At 42.7% G+C, this 27,549-nt stretch overlaps 2 protein-coding genes across 2 annotated transcripts in view; both read right to left on the reverse strand.

The window, feature by feature from the left end:
- Window positions 1–27,549, reverse strand: part of ccser2a (coiled-coil serine-rich protein 2a) — a 63,066-nt gene that overhangs the window by 24,520 nt on the left and 10,997 nt on the right. Inside the window, exons 2-3 of the mRNA XM_071380692.1 lie at window positions 13,289–14,615; window positions 12,908–13,113 (exon numbers count right to left, since the gene is read on the reverse strand). Coding sequence (XP_071236793.1) covers window positions 12,908–13,113; window positions 13,289–14,612 — 1,530 coding nt within the window. The 5' untranslated portion in view covers window positions 14,613–14,615. The remainder of the gene's footprint in view (window positions 1–12,907; window positions 13,114–13,288; window positions 14,616–27,549) is intronic.
- The window catches only part of LOC139562726 (uncharacterized), a 35,153-nt gene continuing 22,854 nt past the window's right edge, over window positions 15,251–27,549 (reverse strand). Inside the window, exon 2 of the mRNA XM_071380693.1 lies at window positions 15,251–18,291. Coding sequence (XP_071236794.1) covers window positions 17,497–18,246 — 750 coding nt within the window. The 5' untranslated portion in view covers window positions 18,247–18,291 and the 3' untranslated portion in view covers window positions 15,251–17,496. The remainder of the gene's footprint in view (window positions 18,292–27,549) is intronic.

Consider the following 27,549-nt stretch of genomic DNA (forward strand, 5'->3'; position numbering starts at 1 on the left):
AGATTTGCAGAAATGAATTTCTCAAAAGAAACATCACTCTTGAATGAGTATAATAATATAAAATCGGTAAGTATGTCTTATTATTAAAGCTAAAATAGTCTGCACTTTGCTTGTTGTTGAATTCAAAGCATAACATACCCAAAAGCAAAAAAGGCAAGAGTACAAATTATTACTTCAAAGTATGAAGTGTTGATTTGTACTCCTCACCTTTTTGCTTTCCAAAGCATCAATTCCCAGGCAATGTTGTGCTTCAGCAGAAAATGAAAATACATAGCGAGGCCTTTACTTGAACATGTACCCACAAAATGATGGTGGTTGGTGGTATTTAATGGATGGTGTGTTATTAAAGGTTAGAGAATGGTTATCTAAATCAAAAACTGGCATTGAAGCAGGGAACCATGATAGAAAACAGAAAAATAACAATCCAATATCTTCTGATCCATACTTATATCTGCCAGTGCACCCAACTGAACTGTACTCAGTCTTTCTCCCACACGCCTGCTCTCCTCTGCGCCCTCCTCTGCTTTTTACTACTTCTATTATCACCCTCTTTACTTCTCCCACTCTCTTTTTCCCTTTCTCTGTCCTCTTCCTCTCGTCTCCTCGCTCTCTTCCATTCTCCTCACCTCCTCCCCCACTCCATCCCTCTCTCCTCTAGAGGTTCCTCATGCAGAGCAGGCCTTAGTCACGGCACGTTGCTCGAGAGGAAATGGCATTTCACACTGGCAGGCTGCAGCTTAGCTGAGCGGGCCACATAATCTCCCCCAAGGAGGAGAAAAAGGCTGGTTGAATGAACTGGGAATCTGGGGTCATATTTCACACAAATCCCACTCCAGCTGACTGCCCTGGGGCTCTGACGTTGGAACCGCCAGCCAAACAGAGAGGACTGGGGAGTCCAACAGAACCACAGTACCAGAGCAGGTCCCCATGTTGAAATGAAGCTAGCTCCAGTGGTGGTCCCCTCAGTGGTGCTGAACTGCGTGTTCAGTAGATGCAGACTAATGGGCAACTGATTTTCAGGATTAGCATGATTATCCATCTCTCTCGCCTTACATCTTTCATATAAGGATATTTCATTCATTGAGTTTACACGATGTTCAAATATTTAATCGATTGAGGTTACACATTATTCACATTATGATTACATCAATTCAGGATGCATTTTGCTGTGGTTGTGTACAGGGACTGTAACATGCTATGGAAATTCCTGCACCATTCTGTGTCCCTCAGTCAGTTAACCTCACATTCCCCATCTTCTCCCTACTACCCTCTCAATCTGCACCCGGCGGGGAGATCAATGGAGAATAATAAACCAAAGGAAAAGCCTTGGCCCATTCAACCCCATATTGAATTGAAACTTCAAACAAACACAACTCTCTGTTCAGATATGAATCTGAGGTTAGCTGAGGCTCAAAACACACACAGATGACCTCATATGACCCACTAGTATATGACCCACTAGTGTGATTAATATATGATGTAGCTTTGCCCCCACAACCCAAGCCCTGCAGAACTTCAGCCTGCCTAACCCAGAAACGTAATCAATACAACATGAAACTAGAACAAATGAAAAAGACTAACTTCTGGGTAAATGATTGTTCTACTGTATAAGGAATCATGGGTACAAATATAAACATCCAAACGTCTAATACATCCTAGAGGGGCTTAGGAAATTAGTCTGAAACTGTTCAAATCAATAGCTGTCGCAGATTCTCAGACGTAGTCACCAGCCCCTCTGCCTGAGATTAGAATTATCATGGCATTTTCATTACATGTCCATTCTGCTTCCCATAACTCTCAATGAAGGCTTCAGAGCTGCCTGCAGATCAACTGCTGCTCCTTCAGTAGATCTTCACTCTAATTGAAGGTCATTCCCAGACTAAATGTAACACAGTGGGGCTTACTGCAATGTAAGATACTGAAGATTTCAAAACTGTTTCTTTGATAAAAGACCAATACAGTATCTCCAAATAAAGTTTTACTAACCTGTGTGTGAGTATGCCTCCACAATGCCTCCACAATGACATTATGTTGAACTTATTCTACACTGAAGTTCTGAGTTGAAAGCACTAAGCTTGTCCTTTAAATATAAAATATGCCCTCTACCTCTACAATGATAGCACTTCTTTGTAATCCAATTATTCGACTCATTTACTGCTCTTGAACTAATGCATTTCCCCCAAACTCAATTCTCAGGCTCTAGCCAACTGCATATGACCATTCTCTGTGGTTCTATAAAGGATGTAATGTGGTGTAATCTAGGCGTCCGTTGCTGCAAAGGGCTTATTGACTTTTACAGGGACAATTAGAGGGTCACTATGAGCAAGGAAAGTGTTAGAGAGATTGATGAGAGCAGAACTTCCCTTCCAAGGACACTAGGATGATACTGACTTGGGCACAAAAGAGAGATTTAAGGAGAGAAGGCCCCATAGCGCTGATCTAAGGTCAGTTGTGCTGCTTTAGGTTGGGACATTCAGGGTTGGGATGGTTAAAGGTGATAGGCAAAGGTTTCCCTGTACATTTAAAACTTTTTTTTATAACAGCTACATTTGAAAGACCTTCAAAATCGTGACTTGTCCAGATAATCAGAGACTAAAAACCAGTAAAACATAACATTTCTCATTAATTGTCATACCCCGCAGTCTGTTGACAGACGCTACGATACCATTTATGTTACGTGTGTCTGTCCACAAAAATTATGAGCTCACAGGCTGGATTTTGTACTGGTAGGAACACAAGCAGAATTTTCACATTTTCCATTAGATCCAGCTATTTCAGTGAGGAAATAATCCGGTGCCAGGATCATTTGCCCTCTGACTGCCTACAGTGACCTCGCATAAAGAAACGTTCCAAAAAGCGGAATCCGCATTGACCACCATAGAGAGTCAACGAACGTTTTATTTCCGCTTTGCCCAGCGGAGTGGAACCCGACGGTCATATGGGCGGCAGAAGTGGTGGGAAATAGATCACTGCTCTATTTTCTCTGCTTCTGGTGACAGGTGCCCCTTCGTTCAGCCAACCCGAACCCACCAGAATGTGTTGGAGGGAGAGTGGTCGGTGTATATTGGTTTAAATTCATCCAGATTTCAAATGGGGAAAATGGGGGACATTATATGAACGCTTTCATTTGCGGAAGCAGAAGCGGATTCTGACGCCAGTGTGTGAATACGGCTTGAGAGCGGCGGCGGTCGGATTTATGCTAAATGACAAGACAAGAAGCTGTTGTCCATCTAGCTGACTATAATAAATGACTTGAAACGACACTGTTTACAGGGTTTTGTATTTAAGGACAGTGCTAAAGTGGTGCTTGTATTTGGTGTGTGTGTGTGTTCTGATACGGTGTCTCTTTGTACTTGGCATGAGGGAATTAGGCCTTTCATAATTACACTACATACATCTCTCCCTCTTCGTTCCATTTTCATCCTCCTGTCATCTCTATTTGATGCGAACAGAGCTACGGGGATAAGTGAGTGACAGATTCGTCCTCCACTCTTTTCATAAACCTCTGCCTTCATTATGCCTCCTTCAACCAGGTGCCTGCCTTTGCCTTGCCTGCCTGCCCACACTTGACTGCTTTTATCAACTTCATAATCAATTCAACAAACCCAAAAGCAGCAAAGTAAAAGTAAGCCTGGTTTACATCAAGCAGGCTATATAAGGAAAGACGCGAGGAGGCAAAACTAGACCGTTTTAGAATGTTATGTTGTGGAACAAAATGACAGTCTAAATGGAGATTAAATGGAGACCTTCGACTATCACATTTAAAACAGACTAAGGGAGTTACTAATAGTTTCCACTGTGGTCAGCAACCAACAGGAAAATATGATGACTACATTGAGCCCACTAATCTTAGGGCTGACACAGATCACCGTCATCATTGTAAATACTTTCAAAAAAACAGTAGTAACCACTATCAAATGTGTTTCTACAGGTTCTGGCTGACGACACATTGGTTCAGTATAGCAGCTATAAATGCATGCAGGCGTATGTCATATACTAAGAGGGAAGACAGAAGGCAAGAGAGAGAAATAAGAAATCAATTAATTATCAGACAAGACAATGTAGGGACATGTTAGCTAATATCTAGGCTGCTTTGTTTGCCACGCAGAAATTGCCAACTAATATGACAACAGTCTGCTTGCTGAGTGTGTGTACTATAACAGCAGTGTACTGCAGAGAGAAAGGCTTAACACCTAGCTCATTTATCTGCTAATGAATTAGGCTGTCACCACCCAGCGCTACAAAGCCTAACATTAGATCCAAATAAATAAATCAAGAAGCAGCAGCTCTGCGGCTTTGAAGTCAGAGAGGAGGCGAGGATTAGAGACAGAGCGCCGTCAGGAGCTTGCTCTGCTACTGAGAGGATATGTCTCACATGAGAGAAGCCGAGTTCAAATAAAAACACAGCAAATACTAGGTATCTGCAGAAATAAGGAATAAACAGGCCAAGGAGAGAGTAAGTGAAAATAATAGAAGAGAGAGTGGCTTCACATTGTTTATTCCAATGTCTATCAGTGACAGCATTTCGGTGGAAATAGCCATTTCAGGTACATTAGAATGAATACAGACAGCCACTCTACAATATGTCTTCCACTGGCTATTTTTAACCAAAGCACATGTTTTTATGAAAATGAAAGGCTACAGAAGTGTTCATACACGTTTTGATTTCACTTGGTTTTGAGAAACTTACCCCAACAGCGATAGACCTCCTCGGGCTCATTGGGCAGTATGAGGGGAAGCAGAAAACATGAACAACGGCTACAGAAACACCCAAATACGGCATTTTAGAAACAGCAAAGCTCCCAATATAGTGAGGCAGGTCTTTAGATGTTGTACATATCGTGTCATTTCGAACTTTATCCAGACTGTTATATTTCATTTTGTTGGACTCAAACGTTACTTTTTCATGCATATGCATGCACTTACATTCTTGTTTCCATTGTGATGATAGTGACGGTCTCTATAGCAACCAAATCGAGCCAAATAAATATTAGCTGTTGCCATATCATTATAGCCCATTTAGGACATATCTTTGCCAATATCCACAAAACAGACAAGCGTCAACTTTCATCTGCAGGATGCTTGTACACACGCAAGCAGGGATAAGAATGGGAATGTGAACGTATCGCTCGAGTTCAACAAAATATCATGCCATTTATATCCAAAACAGAGATTAATAAAATGCTATTATAATGCATTAAAACCTATAATATGAGGGTAGGAGTACTTCTAATTATGAAGCTGGCTGTCTACTACTCAACAGCAGGCTATAGGAAATCATCAAGTGAAAAACATGGAAACCAGGTGATGTACTTCTCTTACCACACACACACTTATGTCATATTTAACTTAACACTGTCATCAAGTGGAGTAACAGAGGTATTGCAACACAGCTTAACTAGGATGACTGATTTTTTTTTGTCTGGGTTCTGTGTTATGAAGCTCTTTTACAACACAGGATCATAAGACGTTTGTCAGGTTAATCCAACACCAGATCATCATGGCTGGCTGTTGCCTCTTAAGAGACTTGTCTGTCTACACTGAGTGTACAAAACATTAGGAACACCTTCCAACATCATCATCTGCACATCTATCACTCCAGTGTTAATCTGCTAAAATGTAATTACTTCGCTACTACTGCCTATTTATTGCCTTACCTGTTTACTCCATTTGCACACACTGTATATAGATGTTTCTATTGTTGTTGACTGTACTTTTGTCCTGGCCAGGTCGCAGTTGTAAATGAGAACTTGTTTTCAACTGGCCTACCTGGTTAAATAAAGGTGAAATAAAATAATAATAAAAAATACCCATAAAATTTTTTTTTTTTTTAAATCAACCAACACATTTGAGTTCAGTCATAAAATGTGTTGTAATATTTGTTCCATCTTTTCAGGGGGATGAAATTGAAATTATAGCTAGCTCTGCAATGTTTGTTGGAAAAAGAGAGATACTTTGAAAAAAGTATCCTTTTCAATTAATCGAAAGTGAGACATGGCAATCAGCACAAAGGCAAAAAGGCAATTTTTAAACAATGGATGAGCTTTTCTTAGAAATCTACTTGAGAACCATTTAGGGTTGAATAAGTGAAGTTTTTAGAGAGAGGTTTAGTGCTTTTATATTTAATCATCTCAACCCACCCACCCAATTCATATTCATTATATAGATAGGCACATTTTATCTTGTCTGGTTTAGCGTCCCAAGTTAAGCGAACATTTTTTTGCTCATATGATTTTAAAAATGAATCATTAGGAGTAGGCAGTGCCATAAGTGAGTAAACTGAGATATGACTAAGGAGTTAATCAGGGCAATTTTTTCCATAAATAGACAGGTATTCATCTCTCCGTGGTTGCAGGATCTTGTCTAGTTTTACAAGTTTCCTTTTGAAATTCCTTGAGGAGAGCTCATTTATATCTTTTGTGATATGAATACCAAGTATGTCTACTTCACCGTCAGCCCATTTTATAGGTAAACTGCAGGGTAATGTAAAATTATAAATTTTTAAAGATCCAATACGTAATATTGTGCACTTATCATAATTAGGTTTTAGTCCAGAGAGTCCAGAAAATGTATCTAGATCTTCAATGAGACATTGCAGGGATCTAGCTTGCGGACTTAATATAAAACTTGAGTTATCGGCATTCATGGACACCTTTGTTTTTAAACCTTGGATTTCTAATCCTCTAATGTGGTTATTGGATCTGATTTTAATGACTAGCATTTCGATGGCCATAACGAATAGATATGGTGACAGCGGCCACCCTTGTTTAACTCCTCTTGACAATTCAAAACTCTCTGAGAAGTAGCCGTCATTTACTATTTTACACCTGGGGTTGCTATACATTATTTTTACCCATTTTATAAGAGAATCACCGAAACTGAAAAAATCCAGGCATTTATAATTAAAATCCAGTCTTACTTTATCAGCTATAGATACCAGGCCTGGCCTCTAAGATGTTTCATGACGTTCTATTATTTCTAGTAGTTGTCGTATATATTATCTTCAATGTATCGTCCATGTAAAAAACCTGTCTGATCAGGATGAACAATACCTGGTAAAACCTATGCATTTCGCTAGTATTTTTGCATTACAACATTAAAGTGTAAGGGGCCTCCAGTTTCTTAGATAGACTGGGTCTTTATATTTGCCATCTGGGTCTTGTTTTAATAATAGAGAAATCAGACCTTCCTGCTGAGTACCTGACAGACTACCATTTCTATAGGAGTAGTTAAAACAATCTAACAATGGAGCTTTTAGTATATCAAAAAAGGATATACTAAGAATTCCTTACCGTAATCTTCATTCAGTGGGATAGGATGGGACGAAAAAGAGAACATCACCTAAAATAATTAGCTTCCTCTTTTAAAATATAATTTGGAGAATCATAGATGACTCCGTCTTCAGTAACGAGTTTCTCCAAATTTTATTTGTTAGCGTTCCTGTACTGGAGATTCAGGAAGCATTTTGTGCATTTTTATCCATATTCCATCCAGTTTGATTTATTTTTGTAATAGATTACATTAGATTGTTCTTGAATAAGTTCCTCAAGTTATTTTTGTTTTTCCTCATACATATTTTGTATCTCTGTAGTGTCATTTTTATTGCTATCTACCTGTACTATTAGTTTGTCTTGTCTCTTTAGACAGAAACTGCTTTTTTATTATTGATGAATATTGAATTGAATGACCTCTGAAGGTACATTTGAAGGTATCCCAAACAATAAGGGGATTTGCGGAACCTATATTATACTGGAAAAATTCAGTTATAAATTATTTTGTCTTAGTTAAAAATAGGTTGTCCTCCAGTAAACTTCGATAGAATTTCCAATATCCCCGTCCACGTGGAAACCCTATAAGAGTTATGCCAATTAAATGATTATCCGATCGCATTCTGTCTCCTATTAAAACTTTTTTAACCCTTGATGCAAGAGAGAAAGAGACAAGAAAGTAGTCAAGACGAATAGCTTGATTAAGTCTCCTCCATGTATATCTCACTAGGTTGGTTTTTTTAGTCTCCAAATATGAACTATTTCTAATGTGTCCATAATATTTGTGATTCCTTAAGGGCACGGTGATGGTAGTTTGTAGAGTGATTACCTTTACGGTCCATTGAGGTACTTAACACTGTGTTATAGTCTCCTACCATAATGATTTGATCATTTGTTGCCTGTAAGTTCAATAAATTGGTATAAATGTTTTCGAAAAAGTATGGATCATCCTGATTTGGACCATATAGATTAATCAGCCAAATCTGTTTTTCATCCACTTTCATATTCAAAAAGATCCACCTTTCTTGCGAATCATTCGTGACTATTTGCACATTCAGATCAAAATGTTTGTTAATTAATATCATCACACCTTTTGAGTTCCTTTGTCCATGACAGTAATTATTTCACCACCACATTCCTTTTCCCACGCAACTTCATCTAAGGATGTAGAGTAAGTTTCCTGTAAACAGTATATGTTATATTCCTTTTCTTTTAGCCACGTGAAGACTGATCTTCTTTACTTATAATCTGCTAAACTGTTACAATTATAACTGGTTATACTTATTTCACCCCTTACCATAACTAGATACTATTCTCAGTCTAAATTGACCATAATTAGTGCTTGTAAAGTTACTTCCATCAGAGGTATTATGACAGTCAAAACTAGAGCTTTCAAATGTCTGATATTTATAATTCAAGAAAAAGGTTCTAGCAATATCTGTTTTATTCCCTTGCCTGTTTGCCTGTGAGCCAATGCCTCAGATGTTAGAAAATTGAGACAAGATATTATGTGTGTAGCAAATCTGAGTAGGTTGATGTGTATGATATTGTATGTGATTTAGTGAGAGTGTGTACGATGTCTGTATAAGAGTAAGATTATAATGTCTGCTGTCCAAATAAATAATAACTCCGCCAATTTGCATGTTTGAGTGTCTGTGTGTGTAACATGTAGTGGGTATAGCCTTGATATTCATGATGATAATTGTAATTCATATCGTATCACCGTCATAGTTGCATCATAATTAACTTTAACATCATTGAAAAACACATCCCAGCATTTCCATAGCAATTGACGTTTCACATGATCATGAAAGAGACCTTGCATTACTCTAGAGACGGCTTCACTACAGTACAAATGAAATCCGTACAATATGTTATTACAGTCCCCTGTTCTACTCCAATCTATACTTCTTTATCAGTGTAACAAATGGCTTTGGCCACATGGTGTCACCCTACATACATGCTTTACTTTGCTGTGTTTGCTCTGCATCACGTGTTCCAAACAAATGCAGCACATCTCAAGGGTGCTTTGACCCAATAGGCCAAACAATTAGGACACAGTATGTTAGATGGACCCTATTCTACTAGGCTTACCAGATACATGAATGTCTTTGTCATTGTATCAGTACAATGATTTATGGCTGTTGGATTGTGGGTTCGATTCCCGAAGCCGTTCGCATGACTTTAAGTCGTTTGGATAAAAGCGTCTGCTAAATATTATATATTAGAGAGAGTCACTCACACCCACTCAGAACAGTTGGCATCCCCAGACAGCTCTCTCCTCAATACACACTGTCTCAGTTGTCTATGCATCAGTGTTCGGTCAACAGTTCTGTGTCTTCATGTAATGGTAAACCCCAGAGGAAGGGAAGAAAAGACTAAGCTGATTAACTGTTTTAAATCCCCGTCATTAAGCTCGTTAAACATTCCAGAGCCAATGGCACCGGAACACAGAGAGGAAAACAGAAAGAAACTGTTCGATTATCTCCAGGAGATCATATGTGGCTTGTAAGGAGCTATGCAGACATTCCTGAATCTGGGAACCTCAAAGGAAGGAGACCTTGGTTGGGAGTGGGTGGCTGGCAGCCTTGGCATTCACATTCCCTTTCTGACCTGAGGCTTTGTTCTCCTAATCCCTAATTAAGGATCTAATTTAACAGAAGTTTTAGCAGCGGGATCAATTGATAGAATAAAGCAGGTAGCTCTTGCTGAGAGGACTGGACTGACATAATAGGGTCAAAGGTACACACTATCAGGCCTCTGGTGAATACCAACACTAGTCAATCAGATGAATTAACTTTGTACTGTACTGTGCATCATACAGAAATGACAGTATGTCATTAAAATCAAATCAAATCAAATCAAATTTATTAGTCACATACACATGGTTAGCAGATGTTAATGCGAGTGTAGCGAAATGCTTGTGCTTCTAGTTCCGACAATGCAGTAATAACCAACAGTAATCTAACCTAACAATTCCACACTACTACCTTACACACACACACAAGTGTAAAGGGATAAAGAATATGTACATAAAGATATATGGATGAGTGGTGGTACAGAACGGCATGGCAGATGCAGTAGATGGTATAGAGTACGGTATATACATATGAGATGAGTACTGTAGGGTATGTAAACATAAAGTGGCATAGTTTAAAGTGGCTAGTGGTACATGTATTGCATAAAGATGGCAAGATGCAGTAGATGATATAGAGTACAGTATATATACATATGAGATGGGTAATGTAGGGTATGTAAACATTGTATTAAGTGGCATTGCTTAAAGTGGCTAGTGGTACATTTTTACATAATTTCCATCAGTTCCCATTTTTAAAGTGGCTGGAGTTGAGTCAGTATGTTGGCAGCGGCCGCTAAATGTTAGTGGTGGCTGTTTAACAGTCTGATGGCCTTGAGATAGAAGCTGTTTTTCAGTCTCTCGGTCCCTGCTTTGATGCACCTGTACTGACCTCGCCTTCTGGATGATAGCGGGGTGAACAGGCAGTGGCTTGGGTGGTTGTTGTCCTTGATGATCTTTATGGCCTTCCTGTGACATCGGGTGGTGTAGGTGTCCTGGAGGGCAGGTAGTTTGCCCCTGGTGATGCGTTCTGCAGACCTCACTACCCTCTGGAGAGCCTTACGGTTGTGGGCGGAGCAGTTGCCGTACCAGGCGGTGATACAGCCCGACAGGATGCTCTCGATTGTGCATCTGTAGAAGTTTGTGAGTGCTTTTGGTGACAAGCCGAATTTCTTCAGCCTCCTGAGGTTGAAGAGGCGCTGCTGCGCCTTCTTCACAACGCTGTCTGTGTGGGTGGACCAGTTCAGTTTGTCCGTGATGTGTACACCGAGGAACTTAAAACTTTCCACCTTCTCCACTACTGACCCGTCGATGTGGATAGGGGGGTGCTCCCTCTGCTGTTTCCTGAAGTCCACAATCATCTCCTTTGTTTTGTTGACGTTGAGTATGAGGTTATTTTCCTGACACCACACTCCGAGGGCCCTCACCTCCTCCCTGTAGGCCGTCTCGTCGTTGTTGGTGATCAAGCCTACCACTGTAGTGTCATCCGCAAACTTGATGATTGAGTTGGAGGCGTGCATGGCCACGCAGTCGTGGGTGAACAGGGAGTACAGGAGAGGGCTCAGAACGCACCCTTGTGGGGCCCCAGTGTTGAGGATCAGCGGGGTGGAGATGTTGTTACCTACCCTCACCACCTGGGGGCGGCCCGTCAGGAAGTCCAGGACCCAGTTGCACAGGGCGGGGTCGAGACCCAGGGTCTCGAGCTTGATGACGAGTTTGGAGGGTACTATGGTGTTAAATGCTGAGCTGTAATCGATGAACAGCATTCTCACATGGGTATTCCTCTTGTCCAGATGGGTTAGGGCAGTGTGCAGTGTGGTTGCGATTGCGTCGTCTGTGGACCTATTGGGTCGGTAAGCAAATTGGAGTGGGTCTAGGGTGTCCGGTAGGGTGGAGGTGATATGGTCCTTGACTAGTCTCTCAAAGCACTTCATGATGACGGAAGTGAGTGCTACGGGGCGGTAGTCGTTTAGCTCAGTTACCTTAGCTTTCTTGGGAACAGGAACAATGGTGGCCCTCTTGAAGCATGTGGGAACAGCAGACTGGGATAAGGATTGATTGAATATGTCCGTAAACACACCAGCCAGCTGGTCTGCGCATGCTCTGAGGACGCGGCTGGGAATGCCGTCTGGGCCTGCAGCCTTGCGAGGGTTAACACGTTTAAATGTTTTACTCACCTCGGCTGCAGTGAAGGAGAGCCCGCAGGTTTTGGTAGGGGGCCGTGTCAGTGGCACTGTATTGTCCTCAAAGCGGGCAAAAAAGTTGTTTAGCCTGTCTGGGAGCAAGACATCCTGGTCCTCGACGGGGCTGGTTTTCTTTTTGTAATCCGTGATTGACTGTAGACCCTGCCACATACCTCTTGTGTCTGAGCTGTTGAATTTCGACTCGATTTTGTCTCTGTACTGAGACTTGGCCTGTTTGATTGCCTTGCGGAGAGAATAGCTACACTGTTTGTATTCGGTCATGCTTCCGGTCACCTTGCCCTGGTTAAAAGCAGTGGTTCGCGCTTTCAGTTTCACGCGAATGCTGCCGTCAATCCACGGTTTCTGGTTTGGGAATGTTTTTATCGTTGCTGTGGGTACGACATCGTCAATGCACTTCCTAATGAACTCGCTCACCGAATCAGCATATTCGTCAATATTGTTGTTGGACGCGATGCGGAACATATTCCAATCTGCGTGATCGAAGCAGTCTTGAAGCGTGGATTCAGATTGGTCGGACCAGCGTTGAACAGACCTGAGCGCGGGAGCTTGTTGTTTGAGTTTTTGTTTGTAGGCTGGAATCAACAAAATGGAGTCGTGGTCAGCTTTTCCGAAAGGGGGGCGGGGGAGGGCCTTATAAGCGTCGCGGAAATTAGTATTACTAGTCAGTGATACTATATCAAGTGTATGCTAAGCGGAAGACAAGGGAATTGCGGACAATAAAACTGTCCGTTTTTCTAAACAATGACTAAATATTCTCCTGACCCTCTCTATGTTCTGACTGTATCTGACCAGCCAGGTAAATATGGGTGTTTCCGTGTGTATGAATTTGGTACCCTGGGGAAAACCAAGCGTTGACTCACCATGCTGTTGAGGCGGTCTGAGTCATCATAGCTCTCACATGGGTGTGTTCTGGGTCCCAGGGGCTCCAGATCCTCCTCGTCCCACATGTAAGTGCCCCCCGAGCTGTTGGAGGGGGACAGCTCCAGAGACGAGCCCTGAAGGAAGTCTCCCCTCTCTGGGGGCAGGATGTCAAGGACTGTCCTCACCCCAACTTCCTCCTTCCGCCCTGCACATGAGACACAAACAGGCCAAACAGTTCATACTGTACATTTTACTGACTGTCAGGAATGACGGGACTGAAGCAGTGTTATCAAAGCTCTAGAGTGGTTAATCGTGGCAACTAGTAGTAACAAATCACAACAGCAGAAGATAAGATTTCAGCAGGTGTTTTTTTCGCTTACCTGAGAGGCCCATCTCATTCCAGTTCATGGTCTCATTCAGGAAGCTCCGCAGGCGGGTCTGAGTGGCAGTACTATCTCTCGTCCTGTTGTCTGGGACATCCCCATCAGCCAGGTTATTAAAGTCATCCAAGAACTCCTCGCTGGTGTCTCCTCGAGAGAGCGATGAGGCTGAGGAGAGAGACATGTCCTCTAGCCCCTCCCCTGTCCCCCTGAGCTGCCCCCCTGAGGTCCTGTCGCTGTCACTAAGGGGGTCTGGAGTGAGGGTGAGGGGGGGTGACTCTGCCCTAACCCCGTCCCCCACTCCTCCAGCCCTGACCTCCCCCTTCACCCTCCCTGTAAACAGGGGTTTCTGCTGCTTGACCTGGCCAGGCCGTGTCAGTCTATAGCCCAGAGCAGAAGGCTTGTTCAGAACACAGTTGGGGAGAAGAGGTTTTTTCAGGGCACTAGGGGTTGTGGAGGGGGAGCCGGCTGAAGAGAGGCTCCGAGGATACTGAAGCCCCCCCAGCCCTGTCCCCAGGCCGAGGCCCATCCCCAGGCCCTGCCTCCCATTCGACAGCTGGTGGGGTCTGATGTGGTTGGTCCTGGGTGGTTGTAGCTGGGTGTTGGCCAGAGGCTTGGCCAGCTCCACTGCCCGGTTAAAGGAGAAGGAGCGTGCCATGGGCAAGTTGGTCGGGGACGGGATCTGCTTGAAGTGGGTGAAACTCTGCGAGCGCACCATGTTGTCCAGTGTGAGGGACTTGAGGCTGTCACTGGACTGGGACAGGCTATCTCTAGAGCTGCTGCGCGGGGAGCTGGAGCTGGCCCGTGGCCTCACCAGCCCTGAGCCTGACTGTCCTGGGCCATCAGTAGCTCCATTTTGGCCTAGTTTGGGGCCTCCACTGAAGGAGTTGCTCTGCCCCTGTCTGGGCCCTGCCTTGGGGCTGGTCTTTGCGGCTTGGCGGGGGATGGCCCTGGGGCTGGAAGTAGATGACTCAGACGAACCAGACCTCCTAACCCTCTTAGGGGTGGATGGGGAGGGTTTCTTGATCTCCCTCCCCCATGTGGAGTGCTGAGTCTTGGGCTTGTCCCCTCCCTCCTTTGGGCATGCATCATCTTCAAGGCTAGTGGGGGTGGTTGGAGTACTGCCCCCGTCTTTCCTCCATTTTAGAGAGAAGGAGGAGGCACGGACCACCCCATTGGGTCTTGCTGGGGGGGTGGTCTTGCTGTCTTGGGGTGAAGGGGTGGTTCCATTGGGTAGGGGGCTGGTGACCCCCGTGGTGGGGCGGACACCGAACTTAGGCAGTCTGGACACCATGGCAAGCTTGATGAGTGTCTTCTCTTCCATCAGCTGTCAGCACAGTGTGTGAGAGAGAGAGAGAGAGAGAGATCAAAATTACATTTCTGTTGCAAATTCATACTCTCATGCATGCGTGGATGTGGCGGTCCTTGGCTGGCGTGGTTACACATAGTCTGCAGTTGTGAGGCCGGTTGGACGTACTGACAAATTCTCTAAAACAACATTGGAGGCAGATTATGGTAGAGAAATTAACATTAAATTCCCAGGCAACAGCTCTGGTGGCCATTCCTGTGGTCAGCATGCCAATTTCACTCTCCCTCAAAACTTGAGACATCTGTGGCATTGTGTTGTATGACAGAACTGCACATTTTAAAGTGCCCTTTTATTGTCCCTAGCACAAGGTGCACCTGTGTAATGATCATGCTATTTAATCAGCTACTTGATATACCACACCTGTCTAGTAGATTATATTGGTAAATGAGAAATGCTCACTAATAGGGATGTAAACAAATTTGTGCACAACATGTTGGAGAAATAAGCTTTTTGTGCATGTGGAAAATGTAGGAGATTTTTTATTTCAGCTCATGAAACATGGGACCAACACTCTACATGTTGCGTTTATATTTTTGTTCAGTATATATACAGTATGTTGTAGCAGTGAGACAGACAATGACATGATGTCATGATTCCTAGATTAGTCATAATTTATTTGGGTCAATGACTAGACTGGATACCGGTATTGACACAAGGATTCCGGCCCTACAGCGTTCTGTGTCGAGCGTGGCAGTCTGGCACAAGATCATAGCTAACTCATTGTTATTTTTTTCTATGCAACGATATGCAAGTTGAAAAGAGTAAACATTCTGGAGTCAATCCCTGATAGACAGAATCCTTTGTTGGACTGTAGAGTACCAGAAACAACCGTCTGTTATTTCACTATTTCAATATCAGTCTTCTCCTCTAAATCTACAGAGTTAGATTTGTAAACCACAGACAATGAAGAATGAACTTTGAAAGATATTTGGCGGACTTTCCCCATTGTCTTCTCTATTCATTACCACTTTAGATATGCTTCAATGGGACCTCTGGGTTTCCCCCCCAACTTAACGAAGCTGATGAGTCACAGCTACCTTATCATAAAAACACCAGAGCACCATAGGCTTTATTATATCACAGAACCATAGGGCATAATAGTGAATCATATTTGGCTCAAAGGGAAGGGGAAGTTTTAGGTTCCGCATGTAGTATAGCTTCCTTTTTTTGCAGCACCTGGTAAAGAACCTTCATCTTCCTTATCCAACGGTTCCCCATTCCCAGACCCATTACTACTAATCTGGATCAGCTCCAGAACAGAGGCTGCATTGAGGCAGCGCACACACGCACACACGCACACACACACACACACACACACACACACACACACACACACACACACACACACACACACACACACAAAGCAGGTCACTTCATAATGACAATAATAAGGGCTGTTGTAAAGACCTTGTTGATGCTGAAATATGTGCCGGTCGCCTTAACAAGGTCAGAAGGTTGTGGAGGAGGGGAATTTGCATGTCCGGCTTATCTGACACAGGAATAGTGGGCCAAGTATGGTCCATTTAATTCATGAGCATGGATAAACTGCTACACGGTGTCGCTCATCCAAGGGCCATGCTGACTGGCATCATTGTTTTTTAAATTGTTTATTGTCCATCATCAGATAAATCCCTCCAAAAGGGGAAATTCCAGATAGTTATGGGAACTATAGCGTCTTAAGAGGAAACTCCAGGGAAGTTTCAGTTGGTCAACTTAAGACTATCAGAACATAATGGGGTAAAGAGGAAATGTGTTAATAGAAGGAAATAGAATTTGAAGGGATGTGTTGGCCTGAGTCCCAACCCCACAGTGCAGCCATGTGATACCGGGACATCAGAACCTGAGGGTAAGATGCCAAGATGGCTTGGCCAAGTACAGGACAGGACCCCAAGTAGGACACTGAGGCTGGGACTCAGGACAGCTCAGTCAATACTGAATGGAGGATGGACGTAAGCCGTTGGTGAGTTTAGGCCTAACTCCATTATCCTTCAGTTATAGCCGTTCAATTCAAATAATGAATGCAGCCTGGGTGGTCTGGGCAGTCTTGTCAGACTCCAGTCAGAAGCCTGTCAAAGAGACACCATTGTATAAGCCTGTAATAACTAGTACTTCAAAAATAAATCATTCTAGATGACTAATATGTGTTTCCATAGTATTCATACACAACCACAGAATACGGGGGGTGCTAGTTAACCTAATACATACGGATATCTACTGCTCTATTGGTAAAGGGAAATTCCACAGTAACAGGGACACTGAGACTCAAATTTTTCACATAAAGACGTAGGTCAAACAAAAAACAATAATTGCAAAGTTAAACAAACCATGCAACTCTATGCACAAGGATTAATTTTAACAATTTCCAAAGACATTTTTACAAAAAACCATTTAGTTTAAGAACAGTGCAGATTTTTCCCCTACTGTGTTATTGACTTGTTTATTGTTTACTCCATGTGTAACTCTGTGTTGTTGTCTGTTCACACTGCTATGCTTTATCTTGGCCAGGTCGCAGTTGTAAATGAGAACTTGTTCTCAACTAGCCTACCTGGTTAAATAAAGGTGAAATAAATTAAATAAATAAAAAAAGATGCAAAGTTTGGTAACAGAATTGATGACAGTAACAGCACAAACTGTCATTCTGTTAACAAACTTTACAACTCTACTGTTCTTCAAGTAAATGTGATTATTTACATTTACATTTAAGTCATTTAGCAGACGCTCTTATCCAGAGCGACTTACAAATTGGTGCATTCACCTTATGATATCCAGTGGAACAACCACTTTACAATAGTGCATCTAACTCTTTTAAGGGGGGGGGGGTTAGAAGGATTACTTTATCCTATCCTAGGTATTCCTTAAAGAGGTGGGGTTTCAGGTGTCTCCGGAAGGTGGTGATTGACTCCGCTGACCTGGCGTCGTGAGGGAGTTTGTTCCACCATTGGGGTGCCAGAGCAGCGAACAGTTTTGACTGGGCTGAGCGGGAACTGTACTTCCTCAGAGGTAGGGAGGCGAGCAGGCCAGAGGTGGATGAACGCAGTGCCCTTGTTTGGGTGTAGGGCCTGATCAGAGCCTGAAGGTACGGAGGTGCCGTTCCCCTCACAGCTCCGTAGGCAAGCACCATGGTCTTGTAGCGGATGCGAGCTTCAACTGGAAGCCAGTGGAGAGAGCGGAGGAGCGGGGTGACGTGAGAGAACTTGGGAAAGTTGAACACCAGACGGGCTGCGGCGTTCTGGATGAGTTGTAGGGGTTTAATGGCACAGGCAGGGAGCCCAGCCAACAGCGAGTTGCAGTAATCCAGACGGGAGATGACAAGTGCCTGGATTAGGACCTGCGCCGCTTCCTGCGTGAGGCAGGGTCGTACTCTGCGAATGTTGTAGAGCATGAACCTACAGGAACGGGTCACCGCCTTGATGTTAGTTGAGAACGACAGGGTGTTGTCCAGGATCACGCCAAGGTTCTTAGCACTCTGGGAGGAGGACACAATGGAGTTGTCAACCGTGATGGCGAGATCATGGAACGGGCAGTCCTTCCCCGGGAGGAAGAGCAGCTCCGTCTTGCCGAGGTTCAGCTTGAGGTGGTGATCCGTCATCCACACTGATATATCTGCCAGACATGCAGAGATGCGATTCACCACCTGGTTATCAGAGGGGGGAAAGGAGAAGATTAATTGTGTGTCGTCTGCATAGCAATGATAGGAGAGACCATGTGAGGATATGACAGAGCCAAGTGACTTGGTGTATAGCGAGAATATATATATATTATAAAATTATCAGTGGACATTTGTTAAAGTAGTCCTTGGCAGTCAAAAACTACATTTTCCGGTGTTTTATATATATTTCCACACTATTAGGTTGGAATAATACTGTGAAATTGTGATAAAGCCCTTTAAGTGTACGAGCGGTTTGAAAAGAACCACCTGAAATGTCTGCCTGCTTTGGAGGGATGGAGTTTTGGCCTGCCTTGTGACATCACCAGGCGGTTAATTAGTCAATAGGCCAATAAGAAAGACCGTTCCAAACCTCTTTGTCAATAACAGTTCGTTTTTAGTTTTTCCCTCCCCACTGAGACCACTCTCAGACAGTCTTGCTCTTTGCTTAGAAGCTATTTTTGTTTATTTTTAACCATTTTAATTGAAAACAATCACTTCATTGTTAACCAGAAATGATTTAATGAAATAACATTTAATTTGTCACATGCGCCAAATACAACAGGTAGACCTTACAGTGAAACGCTTACTTACAAGCCCTTAACCAACAATGCAGTTTTAAGAAAATACCTAAAAAAAATATTAATAAAAGTAAGAAATAATTCAAGAGCAGCAGTAAAAGCACAATAGTGAAGCTATATACAGGGGGTACCGGTACAGAGTCAATCATTGTGCAGGGGCACAGGTTAGTCGAGGTAATTGAGGTAATATGTACATGTAGGTAGAGTTATTAAAGTGACTATGCACAGATAATAACAGAGAGTATCAGCAGTGTAGAAGGGAGGGGGGGATGCAAATAGTCTGGGTAGCCATTTGATTAGATGTTCAGGAGTCTTATGGCTTGGGGGTAGAAGCCTCTTGGACCTAGACTTGGCGCTACGGTACCACTTGATATTGAGAACAAAATGGATGCATTGCATTGCAATAATTGGTTTTTGTTTGACATACATTTAGAAAAATCGGAGTCTCAGTGTCACACTGTTCCCGTGGAATCGCCCTAAACCGGTGATGGGCAACTGGCGGCCCCACTTTTGGTAAGTTAGTGTAGCGGCTAGCTATCTACACTTGTATTAATTATGGTCAAATCACTGACCGAGGGGCCCTCATTGATTTTGTTAGTTACTCTCACTCAGAAATCAAATTTTCCTCTCTACCCCATGGCAAAATATGTACAATTGCAGGAAGTTATCTGTTAAACTGCACATTTTTCTCTCCGCCCCATGACAAAATGAGTAGAATTGCATGAAATGTGTTATAAAATTCCAAAATCTGCCCTCCGCCCCATGGCAAAAGATTTCGAATTGCAGCAAACTTGCTTTAAAACTGCAACATTTTCTCTACGCCCCATGGCAAAATGTATACAATTGCAGGAAATTAACATACATTTTTTCCTCTCTGCTGTCAAGAAGAGGGCCGCTAAAATTGTTGGTCGCAAGGTGGGGGGCCAACCCTATCAAATTACCCATCCCTGCCCTTTTACATTGATGTGCCACTTCCTGTTCTTGCTGAGTAAATCCTTGTGTTTTGGACAAAAAACCTACAGAAGTGTACTTAAAACTAAAGGATGACATTGGGCCATTAATCCACAAAGCTGGTTTGTGTGTGTGTGTCTGGGAACACTGACCTCACACTACACATTGACCCACATTCCCACACGCACACACTGTGCCATCACCAGCCCAAACTGACACTGCAATGTAATAGAGAATAGAGTTGCTGCCAGCCTCACTAATCTGCCTCGCACACTCTCTTAGAAATCAGGTCAGTCACAGGAGACAACGTAGCCAAAGCCTCTTTGCCCAGGGAGGGGGTAGGGCAGGGTTGTGGGGGAGGACGGGCATATACGGGGTTTCTCACTGACACACTGCTGTCATAGATCAATAAGCTCACCCAGGTTCCATTCATATCCAGAGTGACACACGACTACACCCTGACGCAGCTTCGGGCAACCATCTTCAGCTGGCCAGCAAGGCTGCTTGATATGTGCGTACTTATCCTATAACCCCCCCCCCCCCACAGAACATACTGTATCTTAAATGTATTTATTTCAAGAATATTCACACCAATAATTGAATTACCAAAACAGAATCACTAGACCAGTAAATGTAAAATACACATTTTCTCTGCTCTGTAATGTACGATATACACCAACTCACATGAACAAAATTGCCAACAACTGCTGCTGTACTGAAGGCATTAACTCATTGTCCTCACAGCTTAATTTGTGGCCTGCACTAAGACCAGTACAAACATGTTAGCACAGCCTCATTAAACAGAAACAAATAGCAACTGTAAGCAAACAGGGCAACTGACACACATCCAGTATATGAGGTTCATAGAGTCAGGGTTACCAACACACCATCTGTCACTCACTCAAAGCTCCTACATTGCCCCCTCCCCCAAAGCATTGTGATAAATAAACATCCCTGAACTAACACACTATACCACCTGCCCTTCAGAAGTTTACATACACTTAGGTTGGAGTCATTAAAACTCGTTTTTCAACCACTCCACAGATGTCTTGTTAACAAACTATAGTTTTGGCAAGTCGGTTAGGACATCTACTTTGTGCATGACAAATCATTTTTCCAACAACTGTTTACAGACAGATTATTTCACTTATAATTCACTGTAACACAATTCCAGTGGGTCAGAGGTTTACCTACACTAAGTTGACTGTGCCTTTAAACAGCTTGGGAAATTCCAGAAAATTATGTCATGGCTTTAGAAGCTTCTGTTAGGCTAATTTACATCATTTGAGTCAATTGGAGGTGTACCTGTGGATGTATTTCAAGGCCTACCTTCAAACTCAGTGCCTCTTTGCTTGACATCATGGGAAAATCAAAAGAAGTCAGTCAAGACCTCAGAAAAAATATTGTAGACCTCCACAAGTCTGGTTCATCCTCAGGAGCAATTTCAAAACGCCTGAAGGTACCACGTTCATCTGTACAAACAATAGTACGCAAGTATAAACACTATGGGATGCGTTCGGTCTCCTAAAGATGAACGTACTTTGCTGCGAAAAGTGCAAATCAATCCCAGAACAACAGCAAAGTACCTTGTGAAAATGCTGGAGGAAACAGGTACAAAAGTATCTATATCCACAGTAAATCGAGTCCTATATCGACATAACCTGAAAGGCTGCTCAGCAAGGAAGAAGCCACTGCTCCAAAACCGGCATAAAAAAGCCAGACTATGGTTTGCAACTGCACATGGGGGCAAAGATCGTACTTTTTAGAGAAATTTCCTTTGGTCTGATGAAACAAAAATAGAACTGTTTGGCCATAATGACCATAATTATGTTTGGAGGAAAAAGGGGGAGGCTTGCAAGCCGAAGAACACCATCCCAACCGTGAAGCACGGGGGTGGCAGCATCACGTTGTGGGGGTGCTTTGCTGCAGGAGGGACTGGTGCACTTCACAAAATAGATGGCATCATGAGGCAGAAAAATTATGTGGATATATTGAAGCAACATCTCAAGACATCAGTCAGGAAGTTAAAGATTGGTCGCAAATGGGTCTTCCAAATAGACAATGACCCCAAGCATTCTTCCAAAGTTATAGCAAAATGGCTTAAGGATAAAGTCAAGGTATTGGAGTGACAGTCACAAAGCCCTGACCTCAATCCTATAGAACATTTGTGGGCAGAACTGAAAAAGCGTGTGCGAGCAAGGAGGCCTACAAACCTGACTCAGCTACACCAGCTCTGTCAGGAGGAATGGGCCAAAATTCACCCAACTTATTGTGGGAAGCTTATGGAAGGCTACACGAAACGTTTGACTCAAGTTAAACAATTTAAAGGCAATGCTACCAAATACTAATTGAGTATGTAAACTTCTGACCCACTGGGAATGTGATGAAAGAAACAAAAGCTGCAATAAATCATTCTCTCTACTATTATTCTGAGATTTCACATTCTTAAAATAAAGTGGTGATCCTAACTGACCTAAAACAGGGAATTTTTACAAGGATTAAATGCCAGGAATTGTGAAAAACTGAGTTCAAATGTATTTGGCTAAGGTGTATGTAAACTTCAACTGTGTGTACACACACACATACACACACACACACACACACACACACACACACACACACACAAGTTTGAACACACCTACTCATTCCAGGATTTTTCTTAATTTTTTACTATTTTCTACATTGTAGAATATATATACTCTCTATAAAATATGTATGATTTAATTGCCAAAGTAATACTACGTGGTGGGTGTACCTGTAAGTGAAATCTCTAATATAGTGTCTAATGTAATCTACATAATCCATATCAAACAGATTAGACATACAGCTCAGACATGGCATGTCTTAATGTGTCCTCCATTAAATCAGAGTGCACTGCAGCTGCATCATCATCTGTGTTAGAGAGTGGGTCTTTCCTTACTCCCTTATGCGTTTGGAGAGTTTTTGATTTGGCAGTGCAGCTTTCCGGAACGCATTTCCGACCCAGAGGCTACAGTTAGCACTTGGCAAAGATACAGCAAGCCTAGAAAATGGTTTGAATTGTGCAGGACAAAATACAGACAGTATAGACGTTGAGTTAGATAATTTAGTTTTCTTGTTTGGCATTTCTATAATGTTTAGGGTTTAAATTATTGGGTGATATGATGGCCCGACAAGCAGTGGGAGAGGGTCAAGGAATGGAGATTGTGTAAGTAAATAATTATTACTTACTCCTCTAGCAAATCTCTCTCTCACACACACACACACACAGACACTCTAATCAGTCCACGCCCCCTTGAAATACAGACTAGCATTATTCAAGAGCAACAGGATAGACACAGATAGCACATGACAGCTCCTGGGCTGTGATCAACTGGGAAGTGGGGTTACGCATGAGTGCATCATACAGCAGCCGTCCCAGCCCCCATCTCCAAAACCCCATGCTGCCCTGCTATAACCCTCCCCACGCTCTTCAGTCTCCACTATCTGCCAATAGGTCGGAGTACAGGAGCGACCAATAACTACTAGGCCTTCCTCTCTGTAGAAGCGTCTCTCTTCATCTCAAACACAAACACAACCAACCAACCTAGGGAGCCTCTGTCTAGATACTAAGAGCTAGGTCATAAGGGCGGTAAGCAATGAAGGAGGGAAGAGATAGGAAAAGCGAGGGGGAAACTGGATTATCATGCTGTATCTTCTTTCCATTAATGGACCTTTGCACTGGTTTCCAGTAGGGCCGGGATGATACCAGTATGACGATACTTGTTAGTATCATAGCAAGGAAACAAAGCGCAAAGCAGAAATAACTTCTTTAGGAAAACAGCCCTAATGTTGGAAACATACATCATTATGTTGTCATCCAGAGTCACATGTGTTTATTTTCCTAGCTATAGCAGACAATATTTTATGTATAAAAGGTTTTTAAATTACCAAAGTTTGGTCTGCTTCATGTTATCATTTTTGCCATGGAAAAAAATACTGGTATCTACTGTAACCTCTTAGTTTCCAGGAGGTTACAGTAGACCATGGCCTCTCCCACATCCTCTCTCTTCGTCCTCTTACTGAGCAGAGCTGAGCCAGGCTCCACAGTGTGCTCTCTGTACTGCAGCCTCAGTAAATCTAACTGTCATCTGACTCTTAGAGTGAATAAATGTGTCTGATCAATTACTCTACACCATCAGTTTGATGGGCAACTGGTCCAATTCTCAGACATAAGCCTAGAACTAGAGCTTTCACAGTGGAGGTAAACTCACAGCCACCCATGCAACACAACCCTGTCAGTCTAACCCAGATGCAGTAGTTCATCCAAATCTGGACATGGACTCCTTCCACTGGCTCTGCAAACAGAAGGCTGTGTAAAAGAGAGACATCCATTAGTGTTTCTCAAACCCCGATACATGAACCAGATGGTTCGCTGAAACTAATTTAAACAGTTCTCAAATGCAAGTTGTACAATCGGTGGGCGTCAGAGAACAATTGCGTGCCAGTCCTTGGGAAAGGGTTGAGAAACACTGCCTCAGTGTAGTGTAACCTCCCTCCACCATTCCCAAAGGGATCCCAAACTAACCATTAGCTGATGCTAATTGAATGAGACAGCGAGGAAAGCTACACTGAGGCTATGCTAACTAATGAAAATCGAATGAGTTAGCAAAGCTATACTGATGCTACGCCAAGTGATGCTCAACGATTGAGAGAGCATGGAAAGCTATGCTAGTGCTATATTCTAACAAGCAAATCAAATGGATGAGGAAGCGTGATGCAGGATAGGCTTCCATTACCGTGCTGCACTGCACGTGGTGCTCTATCAGAGCAAAGCATTACACCACACTACGCCACCACCCATCTCTCACAGTGACTCAATGACAGCAGGGGACATCCCTGTAGACATTACAAGCAGCACTTAGCTTTCCGCGGGAATTATACATTATCTTTGCAGTCCACCTGGCTTGACCCCACAGAGTCTTCTAGTTACTCAAGTTCCCAGACATCAATGTTGAAACCACAGTTAGAGACTGTTTAGACATTCAGTATAGCTCATGCATTTTCTCCCGTGTCTTAGACAGTGAGCTGGCACCCAGTTGAGGTATTGCTACGCAAAGACAGAGAAATAACCTTTTCAGTTGGCTATGTATTCAGTCTGACTGTATACAGTATGTGTGTGAGATTGGGTGGGGAGCTAAGGGGGAACTGAAAGGGGCTTTGAAGGGTCCTTTAATATTTGATGGGACGTCTTTTAGGAGCCAGGTTAAAGATGTGAAGCATACTCCACACAAGTCTCTCACACAAGGCAGTGTTCGGAGCAATGAAAGTGACAAAGTTAGAGTACTGTACATGAAAGAAAGGGTACATGCCACCAAGAGATCATTCACACACAATTTACCCTGAAAAAGCTGAAGTGGCATTTCTCAGTGTGAAACTAGTCACAAGCACACAACTGTGACTACTAAAAGAAATATCAACTTGGCAATAGCTATGAGAACCCATTTTAGAGGGCTCAACAGACACATTTCAGAGGGATATCTGCCTGTAAACAGGATCTGTTATCGGTCTATTAAAGATACAGTGTCAATCAGTGAAGGCTGCTAAGGGGAGGACGGCTCATAATAATGCTGTAATTGAGTAAATGGAATTCCATGCGCTCCTTTCCAGACATTATTATGAGCAGTCTTCCCCTCAGCAGCTTCCACTGGTTTCAAGTTGTTCCCCAGTCAGTCAGACATGCCCAGTAAAAAATAAGAACTATTGAGAATGTTCCTCAATAGCCACTCTTTACAAGCTTCTGTGATGTCATACACCATCTTGATTCGCATTCAACCTTGGCTTATTTTCACATCACATTTATTCTAGCTGCAGAATGGTTCTCGACCATTGATGGCCTGATAAAACCTACCCCTGCAAACCTATGTGAACTTTCCTCCACATCTAAATGTGACGAGTTTGCAGCATATTTCAGAGATAAGATGACACCCATTAGGCTGGGTATCAGTCAAGCAAGACCTGATGAGAAGTTTGATGACATGTGCCCTAGCATATCACGCAAAGGCACTATGGATAACATTTCCCTGGTTGACACAGACATGCTCAGGAAAGTGATCTCAATTTAAGCCCTTTACCTGCCTTCTCGATCCTATCCCCACCACCTTCTTCAAAACAGTTTTTAACTGCATATCTGAACAAGTGCAAACTATTGTTAATCCCCCCCTGTTAACAGGCACTTTCCCCACTGCACTAAAAACCTGCTATGGTGAAACTCTGTCTGAAGAAAAGTAATCTAGATTCTTCAGGTTTTAGCAATTTTCAGCCAGTCTCCAACCTTAAATTCTTAAGCAAAATTCTGGAGCAATTGGTTTTCAAACAGCTAAATGATAACTCTATTTTTGAAAAATGTCAATCTGGTTTCCGGGCCCCCCACAGCATAGAGGACCCCTTAGTTAAAGTGGTAAATGAACTTAGAGCCAATACAGATGCCAAACAGTTCTCTGTCCTTGTATTCTTGGATTTAAGTGCTGCATTTGACACTGTTGACCATGATGCCCTTCTGGACAGAATGTAGAGATGGGTTGTCCTCTCTGGTCCAGTTCTAAATTGGTTTAGGACGTATTTAACCGGTCAGAGTTTTTTGTCACCCTTGGTGAACATAACTCAGAGAGAATACATATCACATGGTGTTTCACAAGGTTCGATTTTGGGTCTGGTACTGTTCAGTTTATATATGTTACCCCTTGGCAGCATTATCAGAAATCACAGCATTGAATTTCACTGCTACGCAGACGATACACAACTTTACATTTCTGTGTCACCAGAGGATATTAGCTCTGTGGATAAATTATTAGACCGTATTAGTTATTTAAATACTTGGATGGCTCACAACTTCCTCCAGCTAAATCAAGACAAGACCGAGGTACTTATTGTTGGAGCCAAAGTACAGAGAGAGAATCTGGCCACACATTTTATTTCACGGCAATAAAGATAAAACCCCAGTTATAAAGCCTAGGTGTTATTCTATATATCTGAACTCAATTTCGAATCACACATTATTAATGTGCCCAAAATAGCTTTTTACCACCTGAGGAACATTGCCACGGTGCGTCCGTTTCTCTCTCAGGTTGCTACAGAGAGAGACTCATTATTTACCCATTATTTATTTACTAGCAGGCTTGACTACTGTAATGCTCTCCTGTCTGGTCTACCAAAAAAATCCTGCAAAACATATAGAATGTTGCAGCATGGGTACTGACCAAGGCCAGACGGAGAGCACACAATACACCGATTTCAAGGTCTGCACGGCAGCCTGTGAGTTTTAGAATGAATTTAAAGATAATTGTATTGTTTTTTAAATCAATCCACAATTGTGCACGCCAATACATGTCAAATCAAATCATATTAGTCACATGCGCCGAATACAACAGGTGTAGACCTTACAGTGGAATGCTTACTTACGAATAGGCGCCCTGTGTGAAAACTTTATGAGAAACAGTGACATATACTCTGACTGACCTAAAATCATAAATCCCATATTGTTCTTTCAGTCAAGCCAACCCAAGCTTCACTCTGCAAGTAGGCTAATAGTAGGCCTACTATTGAAACAGATAAATGAGGCTGTCACCTGAGGTCACCTATTTTGGATTCAAAACGGTAAACTTCGTCGAAAGGTGACTAGTTTGCATCCCTGATTACAGAACAACTCTATTGACCTGAAATTAGTGCTGATTGCAGGTAAAAATAAGTATATGTT

Source organism: Salvelinus alpinus, chromosome 32, assembly GCF_045679555.1.
Source record: "Salvelinus alpinus chromosome 32, SLU_Salpinus.1, whole genome shotgun sequence".
NCBI classification, from domain to species: Eukaryota; Metazoa; Chordata; class Actinopteri; order Salmoniformes; family Salmonidae; genus Salvelinus; species Salvelinus alpinus.